The sequence below is a fragment of the Micropterus salmoides genome, unplaced genomic scaffold (assembly GCF_014851395.1).
Source record: "Micropterus salmoides isolate LMB-PRFRI ecotype aquatic unplaced genomic scaffold, ASM1485139v1 Ms_hic_scaffold_9, whole genome shotgun sequence".
Lineage (NCBI taxonomy): Eukaryota > Metazoa > Chordata > Actinopteri > Centrarchiformes > Centrarchidae > Micropterus > Micropterus salmoides.
In genome coordinates this window covers 10787826-10808519 of record NW_024044681.1, presented here as the reverse complement: position 1 = coordinate 10808519, position 20694 = coordinate 10787826, and the positions used below count along the sequence as shown (strand labels likewise).

The following is a 20694-nucleotide window of genomic DNA, read 5'->3' as shown; positions in this document are numbered from 1 at the left end:
CAACGCTGATTTCTGAAATATGAATTACAACCTTACATACTAGTTTGTTTATAGGAAATGACGGCTGAATGGCAGGGCTTACGAAAAAGAAATATTTAGCCTCTTATCAAAACTTCCTGTAGAAATACTGCAGATTACCGTTATATTGTGAATGTGTTGTAAATGTCTTTTTGAAAATGTTGGCATACTCCGTAAGCTTGTTTGATTCTGTTAATCATTAAGTCCTTTATGACCTTGATTTTAACCTCTATCAGTGACAAGTATGAATTGCAACATTAACTTCTCCTAAACAAGTCTTACTGTTCAAAAAATAACGAGAACTGTGAGCAGTGATGTCTGTTATTTAACAAATGTAACACATCAAATGGTTTTGCCAAATGAGATGTGACAAGACAGTGCGTTGATTTATCGTTTTATCTGATAAAGGGCAAAATGTATTACTGTGTTGATTCAATTATTTTCTGATGATGTAATCTGATACTGAGCGAAACTGCAAGCTGCTGCAGTTATTGAAAGCGTTTTGATGCTGAATCTGCATTTGTGAGATCACAAAACTGCAAAATCCTACAGCGACAAGCCTGACACAAGTGCATTTTTCGTAACCACCACACAGCTGTGGTATTAATAAGAGTGATCAATGCTCTATCATGAATGAATGAACAACATTCACAGTTACACCGGAAAACAGAACTTACGACAAAACTTGTAGAAGTCTGTTTGGATTTCCCTCCTGGAGTTGAGGAAAACTCTGCCTTTTTCTGTGCCGACTGCAATCACGCTGTCCTCGTGTATGGTGACACACGCCACTTCAGCATTGAGCTTAGACATTGCCATGCACTGCAAAACAAGGATAAAGGTATCATTTACTCATAAGTCATTACCAAAAACTCTGAGGAAGACGTGTATTAAGAAAACAGAGGAATTAGAAGCACTGCATGCTGATTCTCTCGGGATGGAAAAAGATACTTACTTCCACCCTCACATACTCTCACACTGTTTCTGATGTTTGATGCATATTCACAAAAACAAAAATATCCACCATGAAACTGGTTCAGAAATGCAAAGCAGCTGTTTATTAACATGTTTTAAAGGTGGATATTCACTAATTTCACTAAGAGAGTTAATCATCTTGAGATCTCCAAAAGGAAATGACATTGCGTGAGGCTTAATCTAGGACATACCACTGAGTCGAGGGCAGACACCAGGCTGGTGAGGATCTCCTGTCTGGCTGACACCAGCGGGACTTGTGGTTCGCCCCGGGAGTTCGTCCTGATGCCATCACATGTCAGCTTCCTCATCTGAGCCATGCCTCTGTGGGGACCAGATGAACACAATTTAGGCAGGCAGCCACAGAGTACACTAGACAAAAACCTGCATGCGAGCATGTATGCAGCAGTGACCTGCATTCAAAGCAGTTTCTGTTGACATCATTTAGTTTGACTTTAAGCAAATATTAACTTGCATTCAGGGCATCCATCTGATACCGGAGGCTGGGAGATGAAAGAAGTCCGAAAGGGTGGATGCTTTTCTTACCAAAGATGCTTATTTCATACAGTAAAAAGGACAGAATCTACAGCTGCGCTTGTGGCTCTATGAAACTTTACTTAGCACAGCAGCGCTTTTAGCTAAATGCTAAAGACATTGTGTTAACAAGCTCACAATGACAATGTTAACATGGTGACATTTAGCAGGTTATGTTTACTATATTCACCATTTAAGTTCTGCGCATTAGCATTCTAAAATTTGCTCATTAGCCCCAAAGACAAAGTAAAACTGAGGCTGATGGGAATTATCATGAGTTTTGCAGGTATTTTGTCATAATCAACCGTGATGACACTAAAAGGAAAAAATGGATCGCCAAAATTTTAAGAATTCATCCTGAGGGGCACATGAATGTCTCTGAACCAAGTTTCATGGAAACCCATCGGTTAGCTGTTGTTATATTTCACTCAAAAACACAAATGCCAACCTCATGTGCTAGAGGAAAAGTCAGACATCCCAAAAGTCACATTTTCTGTGAACAAAGGATGTCTGTACAGATGTTGAAGTGAAATGAAATGAAATTTGGCCTGCTGGTGGTAGTCGAGGAAAGGCCAGGGCATTCCCGTAGTCAGTAAGGTGCATTCTCTGGGCACCACTGATATTTGTGCAAGTCGATCAATATTTGTTCAGATATTCAAGTCTGGACAAAAGTGGTGGGCCGACCATCACTGCCATCCGTAGAGCTACACCTCTAGCGTTAGTGAAAAACCTTCATCACTGGGGCTTATTAGAGAACTGATGTCATATGAGATTTTATTTTCTCTCCTTGACAGATGGCGCAAGAAAAAGAGATACTGACTTAAGGTCATTTTCTACAGTAGCGCAAACGGACTGAACGCGTTTCGTCACTATGTTGAATACGTACAAAGAAGAACAAGCGCGAGCAGCAGTAGTAGCGGTAGTAGTCGACTGGTTTATAAGAGGTAAGAAGAGAGTTACATTTGAACAAACGGAGAACCACATGTATTATTTAGCACAAGAGCCGACAAAGCGTGTCGGCCACATAGTTTCTCCTGCATTATTGGAAAGGGAGGGGGGAGCGGTGACTGATGGTGCTTTCATGTGGTGTCGGAATAATCAGAATCTTTTTTTTTTATTGCAAAAAGAGAACTAAAGTGTCCATGGGACATAAAGAAGTACAAAAAACTTGGATTCTTGCAAAATCATGTGTTATATTTTGCAAACATGTAATTTGTAATATGGTTATAATGTTTAGTTTGCTGTCCAAGTAGAGTGAACTCGATGTCTGCGTGTAATAATAATGCTAACCCAACACATTGTACTAGTGTCCGTGCTGATTCCACATTCCAGCTTAAGAGCACGAACACACACTGAAGTAGGAAGAAAGACTTCACAACTCGGGAAATGGGACCATCCGAGGAGCACGCGAATGCACCGTGAGTCGCTGGTTGCAATTTGAAACCCTCACCACTAGATAGGGCTGCATGATTTGGCCTAAAATCAAAATCACGATGAATTGAAACTTTTTATATTTCGATTACTATTAATGAACGATTATTTTGGTTTGGTCTTGGTTTTGTCCTCATAGTTCTCTGACAAGGTTTGTACAGTAAATACGCTCAACTATTAAAGGTGGGGTATATTTTTCGATTCACAGATGTCAAAAATCAATTAACTAAATGTTAATTGTTAAAGTTATGTTGACGTACACATAACAGAGACGTATTCCCCCTCGATTTTAGGTGGATTGCCGCTGCTGAATTAATGAGTGCTGCTATTAAAATGATCATTATTATCAATGTGCAACTAATGCTTTTTACTCGCACACTGTGCGAGTGCGGCAACACTAAACGCTTGGCTAACTCCCTCTCCCCATACATCAAAGGACATCTACAGGACAGGAGCTGTTATAAGAGCATAAGGTTAGGTCTTTTAAGGGCAGTGCAGTGTGTGGGTGAGCGAATTTGAGAGCGTTAGCAGAAGAAAGTGAGTATGTTGTCCATCTGGCAGTGTGGGTTACAGTGTGTCTGTCTTTTTTTCCTGCTGAAAAGTGAAGGCTGTTAGCGCTATCAAACATCTCCCTGGTCTGGAAGCTGAGCAGGACTGAACAGGGCGGAGTCACGTGACTACACTCGGTAGTATATTTTCAGGATTAAAGCCGAAATGGTAAAATTACACGTTTTAGAGGTCTCTGAATTTTCGGTTTAGATTATTTTTAAAATACAGCCCTGACCAATAAATCCCACTGAAACTTGCACACTGAACCTTTAACATAAATCACCTAAAGCCCAAATAACAAGATGGCCAATGTAAATAAAAGTGACAAACAGATCTGTTGAGGTAAAACCGCTCGACTAAAGCCAGGCACTATGTTCTCATGGCAACTGAAACCCGTCTCCTTGGAAACTAATCTCGGGGCATTTGAACAATGCAGCTCTGGCCTTTAATCTCTCCAGACACTGGGAACCATTATACTGGCCTCTGGCAAGCCCAAACCACTGACTCAATAGAGAGAGGACAGAGCGGTAGAGAGAGATAGAGGCAGAGAGAAAAAGAGGAGGGTGGGCGTGGTGGGGTTCAGCTGCACCAGACTGAACGTGCCAAGTCCATTGGCCATCTAAATCTGCCTCCCCCGAGGCCACAGCAAACATTAGCCCCCTCCTAAATTATTGCGGTCTCGAAATAGATGGCCTCTTTCCCTCACATATTTAAAAGGCAAAGGAAGTAGCGAGGAGGAGAAAGGTGGGGATAAGCACGGGCTCAGGATAATGCCATGTCAATTGCTTTGCAGAGGAAGCTCAAGTATAATGTCACGGTCCTGTTATGGTTCTCAGTGAATGTTGAACAGTTCAGTGTGGAACGACATTAATAAATAAAAGCCACCTCGCTATAAGTCTATCATGAAGCAAAAATAAAAAAAATTCTTGGAGGCAAATCAGCCAGCAAGCTTTACCACAGGCTTTGTTACTTGTTTAACATATTGGGTTTTGGTTGTTTGAAGAGTTGTTTGCTAAAAAGATGATTACCAGAAACCAAAGGACTACAAACAGCTTGCACGTCTTTACATTTCTATTGATGCCTTATTGTGATGTATGCATTTTGCAAGGTTTTCCCTGCATCTTCAAATCCTGGGCAAACTGCCGAGTGCTATTTGGAGCTAACCTACGTGAATTTAAATTTTCTCAGAAACTGCATTAAACCTGTTTAAGAGGACTCAAAAAGGTCTGCGATGTAATGAAGATGTTTACTGACAGAGGGGTACCTTGGCCACAGCTCTGTGTCAGATTTGTTTAAAACAAAAGCAGCTAGGGACTGGGTGGGGAAAAACATGACCACTGCAATCAAAGAGGGTCTATTTACACCAGCAATTAACTATGGTTTTCACTTAAAGCAGTATTTTTGTAAAGAATTTAAACTTGACATATTAATACTATATCCTAAGTCAAATTAGGTATGGTATGTATGGCAGTCTGTGTTTTAGATGGCTAAACATTTCTGTCTTGCTTCAGCTGCAGACAAGATGTTTCTTAAAGTTTCCTGATGACTGAGGGGAATTTAATATCGTGTTTTTCATACACATTTTACGCAGTATACTCTTTTGCTTTTGTTGATGGTCATGTGGTCCAATATGGCTACAGGGGCTTCACCCGTGTACCAGAGTGGGTGAGTGCACCGCGTTGCTACTCCTCCTTGTTAATTTATCAACACATCTTCTGATGGCATTGTATTTGTGGCTTGAGGTCAGTGCTGTTCTTTATAGTGTTTTTCCGTGGGCCTGGGTTGATCCACTTTAGCCAAGCCATGCGTTTCCACTGCTGCCTTACAGCAGGGGGTAGCTGAGCTGTGCTGCCGTGGTCTTACTTGCTAGTATGGCTGCAATCCCCCCCTCAACAGAGCCACGTCGTCACAGCCAAGAAATTGGTTCAAGTTCTGAATTTCCCCTTGGGGATGAATAAAGTATTCTGAATCATCGCAGTCATTGGATTGGCATCATGTAGAAGCGACAGAGATAGATTTTTTGTTTTAAACATCAAAAAAATTAACTAAGCTTTATCAACAGAATGTGAAGAAGTCTACATACTGCGTTGCAGAGAGTCATGAGATGGGGCATGATTGGAAGTTTGGAAAGGCTATACATTTTTGAGGACATTGCAAAGATTATTACGTGTCTCTAACAGTACGCAATCTTGAACTGTGTCATTGCTGCAATTAGTAAATCACGCAATTCTTGCACAATACACATTGCACCTTTAAAGAGTCGAAAAAATCAGCCTCAGCTGTTTGGTTTTCAATGTCTTTGGTTGTTTGGAGGCGTTAAAAAAGAAAGTGGAGTCCGGTATCACCTGATCTAGTGACAAGGTGCAGACAAGTACCAACACTGCTTTGAGAAATAAGTCGGCAGCTCGGAGCCTCCCCAAGTGTGATCAAGATGAGCAAGGTAGGCAACAAAGAACTGTTGATCCGTGTGCTTGTGGCTCGTCACGGCATTGCTTCGCACAACTATTTCCCCATAATGGAAAAACCCTATTAGTGTTAACACCGTACTGGCTGAAACAAGCCCAACCCACACACTCACACTTAATAATCACCTTTATGTTATCCCCTATTAAGTTTGAATAAATGTTTATACATGTAGGTTAAACAACCTGCACACCTACACAGGTGTTTTCACTTATTTCGGCTAATTAGATCTCTGCACAGGTCGAACTTGCTAGGTGAGGTCGTGGGGTAGTGGATATGCTGGGATAAGTTTTTTAACAAGTCTTAGTGCTGCTCTGGAGCACTATTTTTATATGAGTGGATCCCTGTTTTGTTTTGTGCATGTGACACGGAGTGTGTGGGTCACGCATACACATTCCTGCCAGTGGTTTCACACTATTCCACTGATCTACCGGTGGCAGTAAGACCCCAAGAAACTACATTTTGAATTGAAAAAATTGAAAACCATGTGCGAGTTCTGTAGCGCACTCAAAAATAAAAATTCTCTTGCTCTAACAGGTGCAATAGCTAGAGTGCTTAAATAAGGGACTGGATGAATATCTTCTAAATCATTGTGTGCGTCAGTCTTCACTCTACATCTGTCATGTTAGTGATTGAATAATGGCCAATGGTTAATGGTCGTGAAGGAAGAAAAGAATTTGACTGCAATTTTGACAAACCCACAGCAACTTAAGCAGAGTAAAGGAAGGGTGTGGTTTGACAGCTACTATCTAACTTGTCATTACAGCAAACAACAGCATAATCCCTTTATAGACACCCTGTGCCTGAGGCCGTGGCCTTTTGGGAATGTCATCACTGATGGTAGGATTTTTAACTGCTGCACTGCCAGGCAGGATTCAGTGGTAAACAAAGGACCAGGGAGATCAGCTTAACATATTAGGTATGACATGTATAATCCTCCAACACATTTGACAAAATTAAAACAACACATCGGTTGGCAATATTGTATATGACATTTACGGTTAATAGGATAAATCATGCAAAACCATGTGTTTTCTTTTAGGCCCAAAATAATAAACTACTCTGTTATTAATGTCTAATTGAAAATAGCCATACAGTAACAAGTAGTCAGACACATACGGAGGACCACTTTTAAACATTTGCTTTTCTCTCTTGTGACAATGCTTTTAAAAAGAGCTAGTACTTATTGCTGCTCTTACTAGTACCTATTGTCACTTGAAGATCTTTTACTGTATTAATGCTTTATTAATGCTTGTATGTTGTTAATCAAATGTAAGTCGCTTTGAAAAAAGGCGGCTGCCAAATGAGTAAATGTAAGGTAATATACCAACAATTCAGTGGGTTTATCACAGGATTTGTTTATTAATTAATCTGAGTAACACACATTTAGAATAGCAGGTAACAAATATGTTAATAAACAGTTAATGAACTTAATAAAGTTGAGTTATTTTAGTTGTATATTTGTAATACCTGATCATTTGACATTTTTATATATGGACAACTGATAATGGTCAAATTATTTATTTTACCTGCTGTGAATATTCAACAATTTCTAACAGGGTAATTTTAAACTGGCATATTTTGAATGGAAATGGAGTGACAGTGTATTAATACAAGATATTTTATGGCACATGCAGGACTAGTAGTTGTGGTAAGAGCTTCTTGTGCTGGCAGGAAAACTTTACTATTAACTTCACAACACATAAAAGTGGAGGGGAATTACTTTGAAAAGCTGGACCCAGGAGAAAAAAGCTTGCAACCACAGGATATGAGACCGGGTGCAATAAATAAAGTCAAGGTCTGTTCTTCCAAAGGAAATGAGCGAGAGTCCGTGTGTACACATCTGTCTTCTTTCTCTCATGTCAATTCAATTAACGTCAGCCAGTTAACTTACAGCTGACAAAAGTTTTATTCCAGTCAGTTTTTTTTTTTTTTTGTAAAACAAAACTTTGACGCTTCTTGTTGCCAACTACAACCAGACAGCTGAGAGCAGAAAGAAAAGAAAGCAGCACTCGTCTAACGTTGTCTAGCTTCAGAAAAAGACACGCCAAAGTCCAAACACGTTGAGTTTTACGTTATCTAAGTTCGTGTTTGCTTTCACGCTTATGTGGTTAGTGTTTTTAGTTCGTCACACTCTTCCAACCGTGCTGCTTTTTAGTACAAGACTATCAATCAACGTTAGTGATCTATTGTTTAAGTTTCCTGCATTTTAATAATACAGAGCAACACGGTTGGAATTAACTCCGCCAGGCAGCTTCTTTCTTAGTTAAAGCTTTATATAATCAAATTGTTTGCTGAAGTTATAAACGCTGTGTTTCTATCTCTCGTTTTGCACTTGCTGCTTGAGCTAGCTGGCTTTGTTGTAACCAGCTCGGTAACCTTATCAGTGATAGCAATATACGGGGAGGGGGGGATAATTTAGCAAGCAGACAGACGCTGTATCCCAATCATAAATATAGGCTAGCACTCCACTCGCAAGGTTACAGGGAGGCGTCCCTCTAGCGTGATTTAACTGCTCACTAACAACAACCTTTCTACGCTACTTAGCATCTGTCTCCCTAATCAACGCTGGCTAATTAGCTAACGGTATCATAATAACGTTGAGCTAGCTAGCTTTAACTCGTTAGCTCCGCTGCGTTAGCCCTCTTGCTAGCTAGTGCTAGCACTTTCCTTTCATCTCCTCCCCCAGTGCAGAAATTAGGTTATAATCTGTAATTCCTAAATGTACAGGCACAAAAAGCAACACGTTCCATGAAAACACACTATATAACTGTTCATAAATATAAAAAGAGACAGCGAAATCTCACCTTAATTAGCGATTAAATAGCCTTGTTGCTGCTGTCAATCCCGGAATAGGTTTATTCCCCCGTTTTAATCCATCAGAAACGCTCACAATTCCCATCCACAATGTAGCTGTGCCGTCTGCTAAAACATCGTAATCCCGAACATCACAATGTTGACTTCGATCGCACGTTTTATAGTCTATTATTTGTGTATTTATTCCAAGTTTATTTCTGTTTTCCCTTAACAGAGCAGGGTGTCCCTTTCTCCTTTCTTTGTTCTGTAATCCAGTAAAATTGAAACTCATTCGCCTCCTGCTAATCCCAGCCCAACTCAACAACAGCATCTATTGGCTGCAATTTACATACAGGATTAACGGAGGAACCTCTGGAAAAACCCTCAGGGAGCAACATTTATATGGAAAGGAAATAGTCCTAGTGTGATTATTTATTATATTAGACTGTTGAAATCACTGTCTGTCACATGGCTGCAACTTCACACTGTCAGTTTTGCTTTAAGAAATCCCGCATAGGCTGCATGAAGGTGGTTGGATGTGATAGTAGTACAAAAAAGAAATTAGTTTTAGGATTTGTCCAAAGTGGATATATAGCAGCTACTTGTATCTTCTGGCCAGGACAGTTATGTCATAGCTCTTGTGATTGCCTAAAATAGCATGTTTGTTTCATATAGGGTAAAGGTCATATCCTAAGGGAAAGGGACAGGGGTATCTTATAATAAATTTAAAGAGAAACTATTTTTCGTAAACCCAATTACAAATCATGTAGATACTCCACTATTACACTGTAATATGATTAGTTTAAGTTACTTTTGCACCAATGCAACCAACTCCCAAACCAGTATGAAATACTAAGTTAAATTGTGTTTTACCAAGAGCAAAGATTTGATTTGTTCGTATGCTTCACACACGCTGTACTTTTTGCTTGCTTCTGCAAATCAGTAATCACGTATTTATTCAAATGTCAGAGAGCATAACCAACCTGCCCTCTGGCAAAAAAAAACTTGGACATGTGGATAAGACCTGACATTTGCCAAGGCCAACAAGTAAAAGTGATATATGCGGAGGTCTGAAATCCAAAGATTGTAAATAAACATGCAGTAGATGATTCATCTTCACCGTGAAGGAGCTTGACCCTTTTTCCACATTAAGAAATGATTGCCCCCCCCTTCTGTTTGACATATCAAATATTTGCCTAAGATCAGCATATGATTTACAACAGGGTTTTTGTTATCTTATGTGTGTGAGTTTGGCAGAGGAATGGATAAATGGTTATGATTGCTGGCAGAATCCCCCAAACCACCAATCTCTTAGTGGCATGACATTCTGAAACCACTTTGAATCAGCTCTGTACAAACATACCTACCTTCTGTGCTTTGCCCTCAAAAACAAACATACCAACGTGGCGCAAGTATGAAATAGTGTGAAATAAAACACAACCAGCCCTTGCCCACATTGTTAATATTTAATGACTCAATCTCTGAAACCATTGCAGCAATAATCCAAAGGGTATGAACCCTCCAGCTGAAAAGGCCATATACAATATCCAATGGAAAATTTTGATTTTATCTTAGCTGACCAGCGCCTGCCCTGCATGTTTTTTGCTTAGGAGACAATCTTCCAAGCTTTCCATACCACTCACCTCTGTGTAATGTCTCCTGCAAAGCAATATCAACCTATGACCAACTACAAACAGGATCTCCTTGTTTAGTTGACAGATGGATAAAACAATACTTGGAAGACTTAAAGTATAATTTCTATTCAAATTGATCACATTTTTGCAAATGAAATCCAGATGTTGTCAACCTGGGGAAGATTGAGTGTAACATCTTACATCCGTTGTTTGGGTTTTAGCTGCTGTGACTACCCTTCAGTAGCCCCTACTTAACAAAAGGTCAGCAAAGTAATCCAGGGACATTTTGATACAGCATCAAAATGGGCTCAAATGAGCATCAAATAGGGCTGCGATCATGTACCATATATAATTAATTAATACTAGTGCATGGATAGAGTCTGTACTGATACATAGTCCACTGTAAATGAAATAGCTGATCATTACTGATTAAATGAAATAGCTGATCATTACTGATAGGGTAAGAGGTGTATTGGTACAGGGTCAGACTGAGTTTAAGAGAACGCAAAAGTCTGGAATAATTCACTATATTCAGTCTATAAACATACAGTAACATAACTTAGAGCTGAATTCAGCAGAACCTCCCAGGTTCATTAACTCATTAAGCCAGGGAGCCCCCTGATGTGCGATGGCTAAAAAGGACTACTTTATAGGAAACTCTCCTTACCCAATAACTGAAGAGAGAATTGGTTGGTTGAATTCATCCCTGTCAGGCCTGTAACAAATAAAACTCTCTCCTCGTGGATAATTTAGAACACATAATGGCATCATGGGCGATTCATGTTATGTCACTGGCACAGAAATAATTGTTTGTGCGATTTGCTGTGTTCAAACACCTCAAACCTAGTTCAACAGTTTAACACGTGTGGTAATGCACTCAAAGGATGGCAGGGAGGTCCAATTTAATTTTATTTATATAGCACCAAATCATAACAGGAGTTATCTCAGGGCACTTTTAATTTAGAGCAGGTCTAGGCCGTGCTGCTTAGAACACTCTGCTTTGTGTTGTTGTGCTTGATTGCTTACTTAAAGGTTCTAATTTATTCCTGATATGGATTTCAGAGAGTATAAAATGTATTCAGGATACTTATAGAGTACTGTAACTTGCTCTTGATGTTAACCAGACAGCACAGGGTCTTGCACACTTTTTGAAACTGACTTCATAAATGTTAAAGACGTCAATTTTCAGTCAATAAACACAAAAAACTAATCGGACCACTTCAGATCTGTCTTTTACAGTCTCAAAAGTGTGTTTTTTTTGGTGTATCTTGGTGAATAAAAATTGCGACTCAGCACATTGATGAAAATCGAAGAAGTGGATTATGTTGTGGGAGTTTTTGTGGACTCTAAACCTTTTTACAACAAAAAAAACAGCCACCATTGGAATCCATTATAACACAAATGGATTAAACCTAATCACAGCCAAGAAGGGTGGAGTCCCAATAACGGTCACGTACAATTACATATCTTATTGTACACTAAAGCCGGAGGCACACTGTACAGAGGTAACTGTAATGACTTTGCTACCAATTCTCTCATCAGGTATTAAGTATGGTGACAAATGAGCCAAACCCACTAAAACATAATCGGTGTCATCCTTGCAGAGATGCTCTGACTATCACTGGCCAAGACGGCTCACCCAAGAGGATTATTACAAAGCTGAGGAAGTAAAAGTAATAAATAAAACAAACAAAGTGACCGACACCCAGTACTTCTTTCTTCTCATCGTTGTCCATCAGCCGTTTTGTCTTCCGGATCGAAATTCTGAATTGTCACAGAGTTCCAGGCAACTTGTAGATTCAAAATTTCTAACTACTGTAAAGCATCAAAAGTTGCCATACTGTAATGTACTCAGGAGTTGTACCGATAATATCTCATGTCCATGTCCCGTTTCCTGTTTATATTTTATAGTACTTCTTCATGATTGGCTAATAGGTGCTTTCTGCAACAACACATAAATTCACTCGAGATAGAGATTTGCTGTTTTGGTATTAACTGTAAACTGAAATGTTCTTCGGACGTCCATCGCAGGATCAGGAGAAACGTCGGAGGAGCTTTTCTTTAAGATGTACCCAGTTCAGTCTCATCTCTTCTGCTCATATCAGTGTTGTTCCTGAAAAGCCAAACACAAGAAGTCTTAGCACTGAAAGGTGAAGATACCACCACATCCATAATGATTTGAAATACAATATAAGAATACCAACATCTCGAGGACTGTCTGACTCCTGATGATGAATTCCATTGGCTGAATTTGCACCATGCACCTGAAAAAGACAAACTGTCAATGTAGTCCCATTCTGGACATGATTTAGCTGTACTGTAAGTGAAATTAACGGACTACTATGACATTTTTGGAATACACTTTCTTTCTTGAGTTACATGAGAAGATTGATACTACTCTCATGTGTGTACAGGAAAATAGCTTAAGCTTTAGAGGTGCTGGTAAGAGGATATTACTAACTCTACTTGGCAATAAAGCTCCTTCTGATTATGATTCTGATATTTTTTCCTTTGGACAAAGCTACATTAGCCGTTTCCCCCTGTTTCAGTCTTTGTGCTAAGCTAAGCTAACTAGCAGTAGCATCATATTTGCTGCACAGACAAGAGAGTGGTATAAATTCTGCAGAGAGTAAAATGTGCATTTTACCCTTTGCAAGAAAGCAAATAAGTGTATTTCCCAAAATGTCTCAAAAACGATTTGTCTCTGATATACAGCACACATTAAAATATTTAATCTCTATGCTGCAGACCTCTTTTCTAATGTTTTAATCCTTTAAAGCTGACATTAAAAGCCCTATGTCTTAGTTTTTCCATATCTACAAGCATCCTTTCATCTGGTCTCATGTGGGTACTGGCAAAAAAATTATTTTCATTCTTTTCCTAGTTAAATATGAAAGTGAGGTTTCTTTGTAAATTTACCGGGCTTTTATCTGGATGCCTGCGCATGGCCTGGACCAGCTGGTCGACTTGCTGGTTGTGTTCCAAGGCGTTCCTCAGGGCGTCCTCAGTGCTCAGCAGCCGCTGACGGAGGCGGCTCACCTCAGAGTCCACGGCCGAGGGGTCCAGCATGGAGTACCGCCTGTGATCAGGTGAAGACCGTTCCTGACCCTAAAACCCACACAAGGAAGGAAGATAATAGCCAATGCCTCCTGTTAATTCATGCATATCATGCTGTAGTGTATGTGATTAAAAATATTATTATATACTATTCACATATTAAGAGTACATTTTCATGTCCCTCTCAAGGAGCATCTCAGTTGGAACAGAATATACGGTAAATATCACTATATCTATTCAATATCACTAGCACAGTACATAGATACAGTTTAAAGGAACATTTTGATATTATATAATTTCTTTGGCAGTAAGTTTTTATAGGAAAACTTCACCAATTTTACACATCTATGTTAGTTTTGTCATCATGGTTAGTATCACTCATCCAGTTGTAAGAAGTCTTCTGTGGCTCTGGCAGAGCTTTGTCAATATGCAAAAAATAACCCTGGTGATGTCATCAGCCTGGTGATGTCATGAGACTACGTATGTTCAAATTATAGGTGAGTAGAAAGACATGGGTGCTCATCAGGCAGGGTATATCTAACAAAAAAAGATGCTATTCAGTTGCATTATGCGATATGTAGGAGCCTGCTTTTTTGGAGCTTATATTACGCTTAAAAGGGACTCCTTTACGTAGAGAAGGTTAAAGGAATAGTTGGACCTTTCTTGCAGAGAGTTAGATCGATATTACTCTTTGTGAAGCTGGAGACAGGCGGTGATTAGCTTAGCTTAGAATGTGATTATTAGTCCTACTGAATTGAGTCGCCCGAGAGTCAGTAGAGAAGTGATGGCCAAAGCTAACTGTCCAGTAAGACTTGTTCCCCAACTCATATAAGGCTCTTTGACAACAATCTCCCCTTGATAGGCCTTAACTCATTTGTGCAAGTTACATCATACTTGTTGGGGAGTTAGCGATAAGCGACATTTCTAGAATGGGAAAGAACGGAAATAAATGTCTCAAAAACTGATAATGACTGACAGCATTAGCTAAAATCATAAAGTCCTTCCTTCTCACCAATAGAAGCAATTTTTCACGCAGGGTCTTGATGTCATCCTGAAGTTTCTGCTCCTTGACTTTCCACTCGGCCTTGTGCAGGTCCTTCTCCATGTCCCGTGAATGGCGATGTGCTCCCAGGAGTAACACCCTCAGTTCATTCAGACTCCTGGAAAAACATAGACAAAATATGGGAATAACAAACAAAGAAACCTTGAGTGTTTGGTAATACTGACAAAACAGAACCAACACCCACTAGGTGGTTTTTTTGGCCAACAGTACTGCCCTGACTTGCTATGAAATTGCTCCTGAGTGCAATAATGATAGAGAATCAGTGCAATATTTCTGTCAAGGATTATATGAGTCGTACATCTGCTTAGACCTTGCACAAAAGGTCATTATCATTTAAAAGCTTACCAGCCCATTTTGTGAATAATATCTTAGCCATTCTGCCCAGTGGGATTGTGAAGGCAGCCTCATCTCTGTACATGTCAAACTGTCTTTAATTGGCATAAACTAGTATTTGGCTGTTAGCCAGCATACTAGTCTCAGTAATACCATTATAAAATCACATACACAGTGGGCAACTTTTTTCAGTGACCAGTGAAAATGGTATCTTCTTTACCATCTGCCCTTATTTAAAGTGTAGTGCTGTATATTCATTTTTGCACCTCACACATGACAGCTGTTTTTTATAAGAAACCCTTCAAGCCAGATGTTTCTTGTCTTTCTAAAAAATTGATCTGACAGCTGCAGCTGACTCCTGAGTCCTCACTAAGACTGAGTCCTGACAAAGAATTGATTTCAAAATACTGCTGTTGGTTTATAAAGAACTGAATGGTTTAGGGCCAAAGTACAGTATATTTCTGATGATCTTCTGCTTGATTATGAACCATCCAGACCTCTCAGGTCGTCTGGGGCAGGTCTGCTTTCTGTCCCCAGAATCAAAACTAAACACAGCATTCAGAAACTCAGAATCTCAGAAACTTCAGACTTTTCTTTTTACCACTGCCTTTAAAGAAATCAAATTTAAGGCTGTAGATTAATATCTTACACTGCACTGTCTTTTACTGTCCTCTTTTATCCTGTTTATATTTTCTATTTAACTCTTTTAAAAATTGTATTTCAATGTATTTTTTTTATATTTCCCTATGTTGCTTTTACATTTAATGTAAAGCACTTTGAATTGTTGAAATGTGCTATACAAATAAATGTGCCTTGCCTTTGTGCTGAAGTTGTATGAGCATCTTTTCAAGCTGCGCTAATCAATATTTTTCAACAATGCATGAAATGACTATGTGTAACTTAAAGGCCGTGTAAATAAGTAAGTATTCGCCATGTCAAGTTTATAAGGTGATAATATGTCAATGCTGCTTCACAGCTGCCTATCTGACCATGAAATTACCAAGAACCTGTGTGCTCATGACTTAATGTGGCTGATTTTTGTCTGTCGGAGTCTTTTAGTGTTTTTAAGTGACACAGAGAGTTATATTGGTCTGCATTATTGTTTGCTTCTTAAAATCATAATTTCTTCCACCACGTGACTTTCTCTTGATTGCCTTTCTTGAATCATCTTGTCAAATTCTAAAGATAAAAGAGTGTAACAATGTTCAGTGTTCTTGAAGCAATTTATTGTAATGTATTTGTTTTCCTAAACAGAAAGTCAGTGAAATAGCAGCAAGAACATTAAGGTAATGATACTACCATCCAATAACACTGACTCAAGGGGACACCCAATGATTTTTTCAACGGGTGGTATATACATTTATTGCATACAACATAATTGCTGCCGAGATGATGCACAGACAGATATTCTGCTATCGCCAGAGGCACTTATTTTTAGTGCCTTGTAGCAGTTACTAACATCATAACCATCAATAATGTAAGAACTGCATAATGTAACATTGCCAATAACGTAATACAATTAGACCAATCTGTAGAGTTCCTCCAGCACTTCAGAAAAATGCATTGTCTGAATTTAAATGTGTGTGGACAGGGCAGGACCCTGTTTAATAAAGCCTTGCACGTCGGCAGTGATATTGTGACAACTGTCTCTTTTCAGTTAGTTTTTCAGTTAGAATTTTACTGAATGCAGCCAGATTTGGGAGCTTGAGCTGAAGCAACAAAACTGGACTTGAGAGATTTTGTCAATACTATGCAATCTGGGAGAAGTGGTCGTCTGGCAGGGATTTGACGTTTCCCTCTGCTGCCTGCTCCCTAAACTCAAGAGGAATAGACGCAAAGATTTGGGCCTCTAGCTTCATGTCAGTGTGGTTCAGCAAAGACCAGTGGCAGTATTTGCAAAGATAGTAGTAATAGCCACGCTGTCTTGCAAAGGTGTACCTTAGGCTGGCCGCAATAAAAGGCCACTCGAAAATGTGCAGTTCCATCACACAGCACAATGCCACAGATATCGCAAGTTTTGAGGGAGCGGGCAATTGGCATGCTGAGCGCAGGAATGTCCACCAGAGCCGTTGCCTGTTTCTTGAAAGTTCATTTCTCTACCATAAGCCGTCTCTAAAGGCGTTTCAGTGAATTTGGTAGTGCATCCAACCAGCCTCACAACCGCAGACCACGTTTAACCACACCAGCCCAGGACCTCCACATCCAGCATCTTCACCTCAATCGGTTTGCATAACCAAAGAATTTCTGCACAAACTGTCAGGAACCGTCTCAGGGAAGCTCATCTGCATGCTCGTCGTCCTCATCGGGGTCTCAGCCTGACTGCAATTTCGCACAGCCATTGAAGAGGAGTTGACCAACGTTCTACAGGCCACAATCAACAACCTGATGAACTCTATGCGATGTGTTGCACTGCATGAGGCAAATAGTGGTCACACCAGATACTGACTGGTTTCCGGATCCCCCCGAACCCCAACAATACAGTGAAACTGCACATTTTCGAGTGGCCTTTTATTGTGGCCAGCCTAAGGCACACCTGTCCAATACCCATGCTGTCTGATCAGCATCTTGATATGCCACACCTGTGAGGTGCATGGATTATCTTGGCAAAGGAGAAGTGCTCACTAACACAGATTTTGACAGTTTTGTGAACAATATTTGAGAGAAAAAGGCCTTTTGTGCACATAGAGAAAATCTTAGATCTTTGAGTTTAGCTCATGATGAATGGGGACAAAAACAAAAGTGTTGCATTTATAATTTTATTCAGTATATATAGGGAGGCGCCCTCTACAGGTGCTACTAAAAAGTTATCTCACATAAACAGTGTAAGTGCATTCATAATGAGTTAGCGCCAATTTACTGCTGTGAAACTAGAGGCCTAAATCTGCTGAGGTCACCTTTCGGGAAATATAGGTACATGGTAGATTTATTTGTCACATTACAACAGGTGAAATTGAGTTTGTTCTTCTGCTATGTAGCAGACAATTTACAATAATATAAAAAAAGTATTTTAAAAATGGTAAACTGAAATAAACTATATTCGGTGTATATCTTTTCAGAAGGCAGCAGGGTAAACAGGCTGTGGCTGGGTGGGTACTGTCCTTTAGTATCCTTTGGGCTCTGCGTAGGCACCTCACCTCACCGATATCACTGATGCTCGGTGGATGGGTACCAATGATCTTAAAGCAGTTTTAATCACCCGCTGCAGAGCCCTCTGGTCGTGGTACGTGCACATCCCATGTCAGTTAGAGATGTTTCCAGTCAGGATGCTTTCTATTGCTCCTCTGCTGACAAGAACTTGGCACAGGAATTTAGCCTTCTTTAGTTTTCTCAAGAAATACAATAGTTTTTGACCTTTCATCACCAGCGTGGAGATGTGATCATGTCAGGTTCTCTGTGATGCTGATTCTCAGGATATGTTTATAAAGTAAAACGTTTTTTATTACTCTTTTACAATATGTTTTACTATATTTTTTTACTGCAAAGTATATGTACAGAACATATTTCCCTTGTGGGACAACAACGTTTAAAATGAAAGTTAAGTGAGTCAGGACTTCAACTCCCTGAATTTTCATTACCACCTGTGCTGGAAACTGAAATTCTATTTAAACTTTGTCTCTGTGAGGCACTTTGTTCTTAATTCATAGAGTGCCCATCACAAAAAAGTTTATTATATTATAAACTTGTTCACAAGTTTAAATGCAACAAACGCTGGTACTTTTATAATTAACAGAACTCTCACAACAAAAAGTGTCCTAACTGCACCACTGTGTATTGTTATTTACTGCACCACAGGCAGCAGTGGAAAATAAAACCTCTTGCTGTAGATGCTGCTGATAGTAATGTGGCTCCTGGCGTAGCTAATAACTAATAAAGGTTTTATCCAGATGAAATATTACAAAATTAAATAGTATGATTCAAATTATACTGTTGAAGTTGGCAATGCGTAAGACAAAGTCAATATCTCATTGACTGTGGGTTCCCAGTATCTGTCCATTATCAAATTGATAATATGATGTATTTTTGTGCATCACGTCTGCATGTGCCGAGATATAATTTTTCACTCCCGTTTCCCGGTAAGCGTTCAGGCAGATGGTAAAATCAGCACAGCCTTGTGTCCCTACCTCTCTTTCCTCAGCAGCTCCTGGCTGATGTTGACCAGCTGCCCAGAGGCATCGTGGGACTTCTTTGTCATGGACTCAAGCTCTGCCTCCACACACATCTTCTCCTTGGCCAGGGCTTCGACTTTCTTTTCCCCTGAGCGAACTTTTCCCTCCAGTGCTGGTGCGAGAGAAGGAGGAAGCAAATTTTTTGCTGTGAATTTAATAATAATTAATTATTTTAACCTTATTTAGTATGTATCATGTTATCATATATAAGGACACCAAATAAATTGTTAATAACACACTATGAAGTAGTAAAAAGTAACATTTTTAAGCATTTATGTAAACAGCTGTAACCATATACGAATATGAAATAGGAAGCGTTTATTTGTTATAGGCCTATGTGTTACATTGATGTTTGTCATGTTATAACTATATTTATTATTTATTCTTCATTTTCCGTGACAACTGAGCAAACTCAATCTGCTGATGAAAGCCACACGACGTGGCTGAGAGCTCTGGAAGAATTCTAGTAAGTAACTCAAGCACAACATAGCTTCATTATTTTTGAATTCATTTATAAACAGTTTTTAACTCCCCTGTGAATAATCTGTACATGAAAATAACACACTGTAAGGACTTATTTATGTGTGCAACAGTATGTCATTAAAAATTATTACAGCTATTTTATACTGTCAATCATTCATTAACTGTTTAAAATATACAAATATATTGATCCTCCACTCAAAAATTGGTTTTAGCTTCTATGTGCAGGATGATGTGCAGAGATTGACACTAGAAGGCTGTTTTCACGTTCATCTGCTGAAGGAGGAACGTTTCTCTGCACTCGCCTTAAATCTGAGTTTAAGCTTTGTATGTACAAGCAGGATTATAATATATATATATATAACTAGTTTAGAAGCCAATCGTCGTGCAAAAGGTAGCCTTCAGTGCACATACACTAATAATGGACCTTTCGGTACCACTTTACTTTAAAGGATAGGCTCACAATTTCCTCAATATTCAGGTGCCCATATGAACACTGGTTTTGCAAGCTGTAATCGTTCATCCTGTTCATAATGGTCATCAATAGATTCCTTCCTAATGTTCTTCTTTTGCAAGCGATGAAGAACAAAATCTACAGTCCTCGTTTTGTGCAAAAAAGTATTCTAAAGTTTCTCTGAAGATAATGAGGCTTCAGCAGTCTGACTTAGCTAAATCAAGTCTTTTTAGTGTGAAATCCCCTCTTTGTGTTTACTATTCTTCCACTGCAGCTCAGCAAACAATCCCTATCGAGGGAAAAATAGGAAAAGAATCCACTTGATTTGTCTTAGTCAGACTGCTGAAGCTTCACATAAGCGTTTTTGTCCCCCATCACTTACATTTGAAGAATGTTAGCCATGCAGATGAGGTCTACAGTCTGTAAAACTCAATTATCAGAACATTCAAATGTAGTTTTATTAAAAAACAGTCACATTGTAGAGTAATGAAACAATTCTTCACTTTTTGCCTGATATTGTTCTTTTTCTCTTTGTAAATTATTTACAACCTATTCTTCAAAGTGTGTCAGTTTGATTATGTAAAGTACATGAAGTGTGTTTTGGGTCCTTTTGATGTGATGGAACTTAAAGTTTTTCAAAAGACAGCCAGTTGACAGATTTCTCAGCAATGATCAAAGAATGTAACGGTGAAGATGAACACTATCCACCGCACAGTGATCTCAGCATGACTGGTATGAAAATGAAGT

At 39.3% G+C, this 20694-nt stretch overlaps 2 protein-coding genes across 7 annotated transcripts in view; both read right to left on the bottom strand.

Annotated features, from left to right (window-relative positions):
* gtf2ird1 (GTF2I repeat domain containing 1) overlaps window positions 1-9149 on the bottom strand; it is a 36521-nt gene extending 27372 nt beyond the window's left edge. Inside the window, exons 1-3 of one of the 3 annotated variants that reach the window (XM_038708372.1) lie at window positions 8772-9149; window positions 1182-1311; window positions 696-837 (exon numbers count right to left, since the gene is read on the bottom strand). In XM_038708372.1, the coding sequence (XP_038564300.1) occupies window positions 696-837; window positions 1182-1307 (268 nt within the window). In that variant the 5' untranslated portion in view covers window positions 1308-1311; window positions 8772-9149. The remainder of the gene's footprint in view (window positions 1-695; window positions 838-1181; window positions 1312-8771) is intronic. The other 2 variants (XM_038708371.1, XM_038708373.1) reach the window with 2 other exon arrangements.
* Window positions 9150-10204: 1055 nt separating this feature from the next.
* clip2 (CAP-GLY domain containing linker protein 2) overlaps window positions 10205-20694 on the bottom strand; it is a 47161-nt gene continuing 36671 nt past the window's right edge. For 3 of the 4 annotated variants that reach the window (XM_038708656.1, XM_038708658.1, XM_038708659.1), the window contains 5 exons: window positions 18969-19125; window positions 14464-14611; window positions 13314-13502; window positions 12595-12658; window positions 10205-12507 (listed from right to left, as the gene is read on the bottom strand). In XM_038708656.1, coding sequence (XP_038564584.1) covers window positions 12491-12507; window positions 12595-12658; window positions 13314-13502; window positions 14464-14611; window positions 18969-19125 — 575 coding nt within the window. In that variant the 3' untranslated portion in view covers window positions 10205-12490. The remainder of the gene's footprint in view (window positions 12508-12594; window positions 12659-13313; window positions 13503-14463; window positions 14612-18968; window positions 19126-20694) is intronic. The other variant, XM_038708657.1, reaches the window with a different exon arrangement.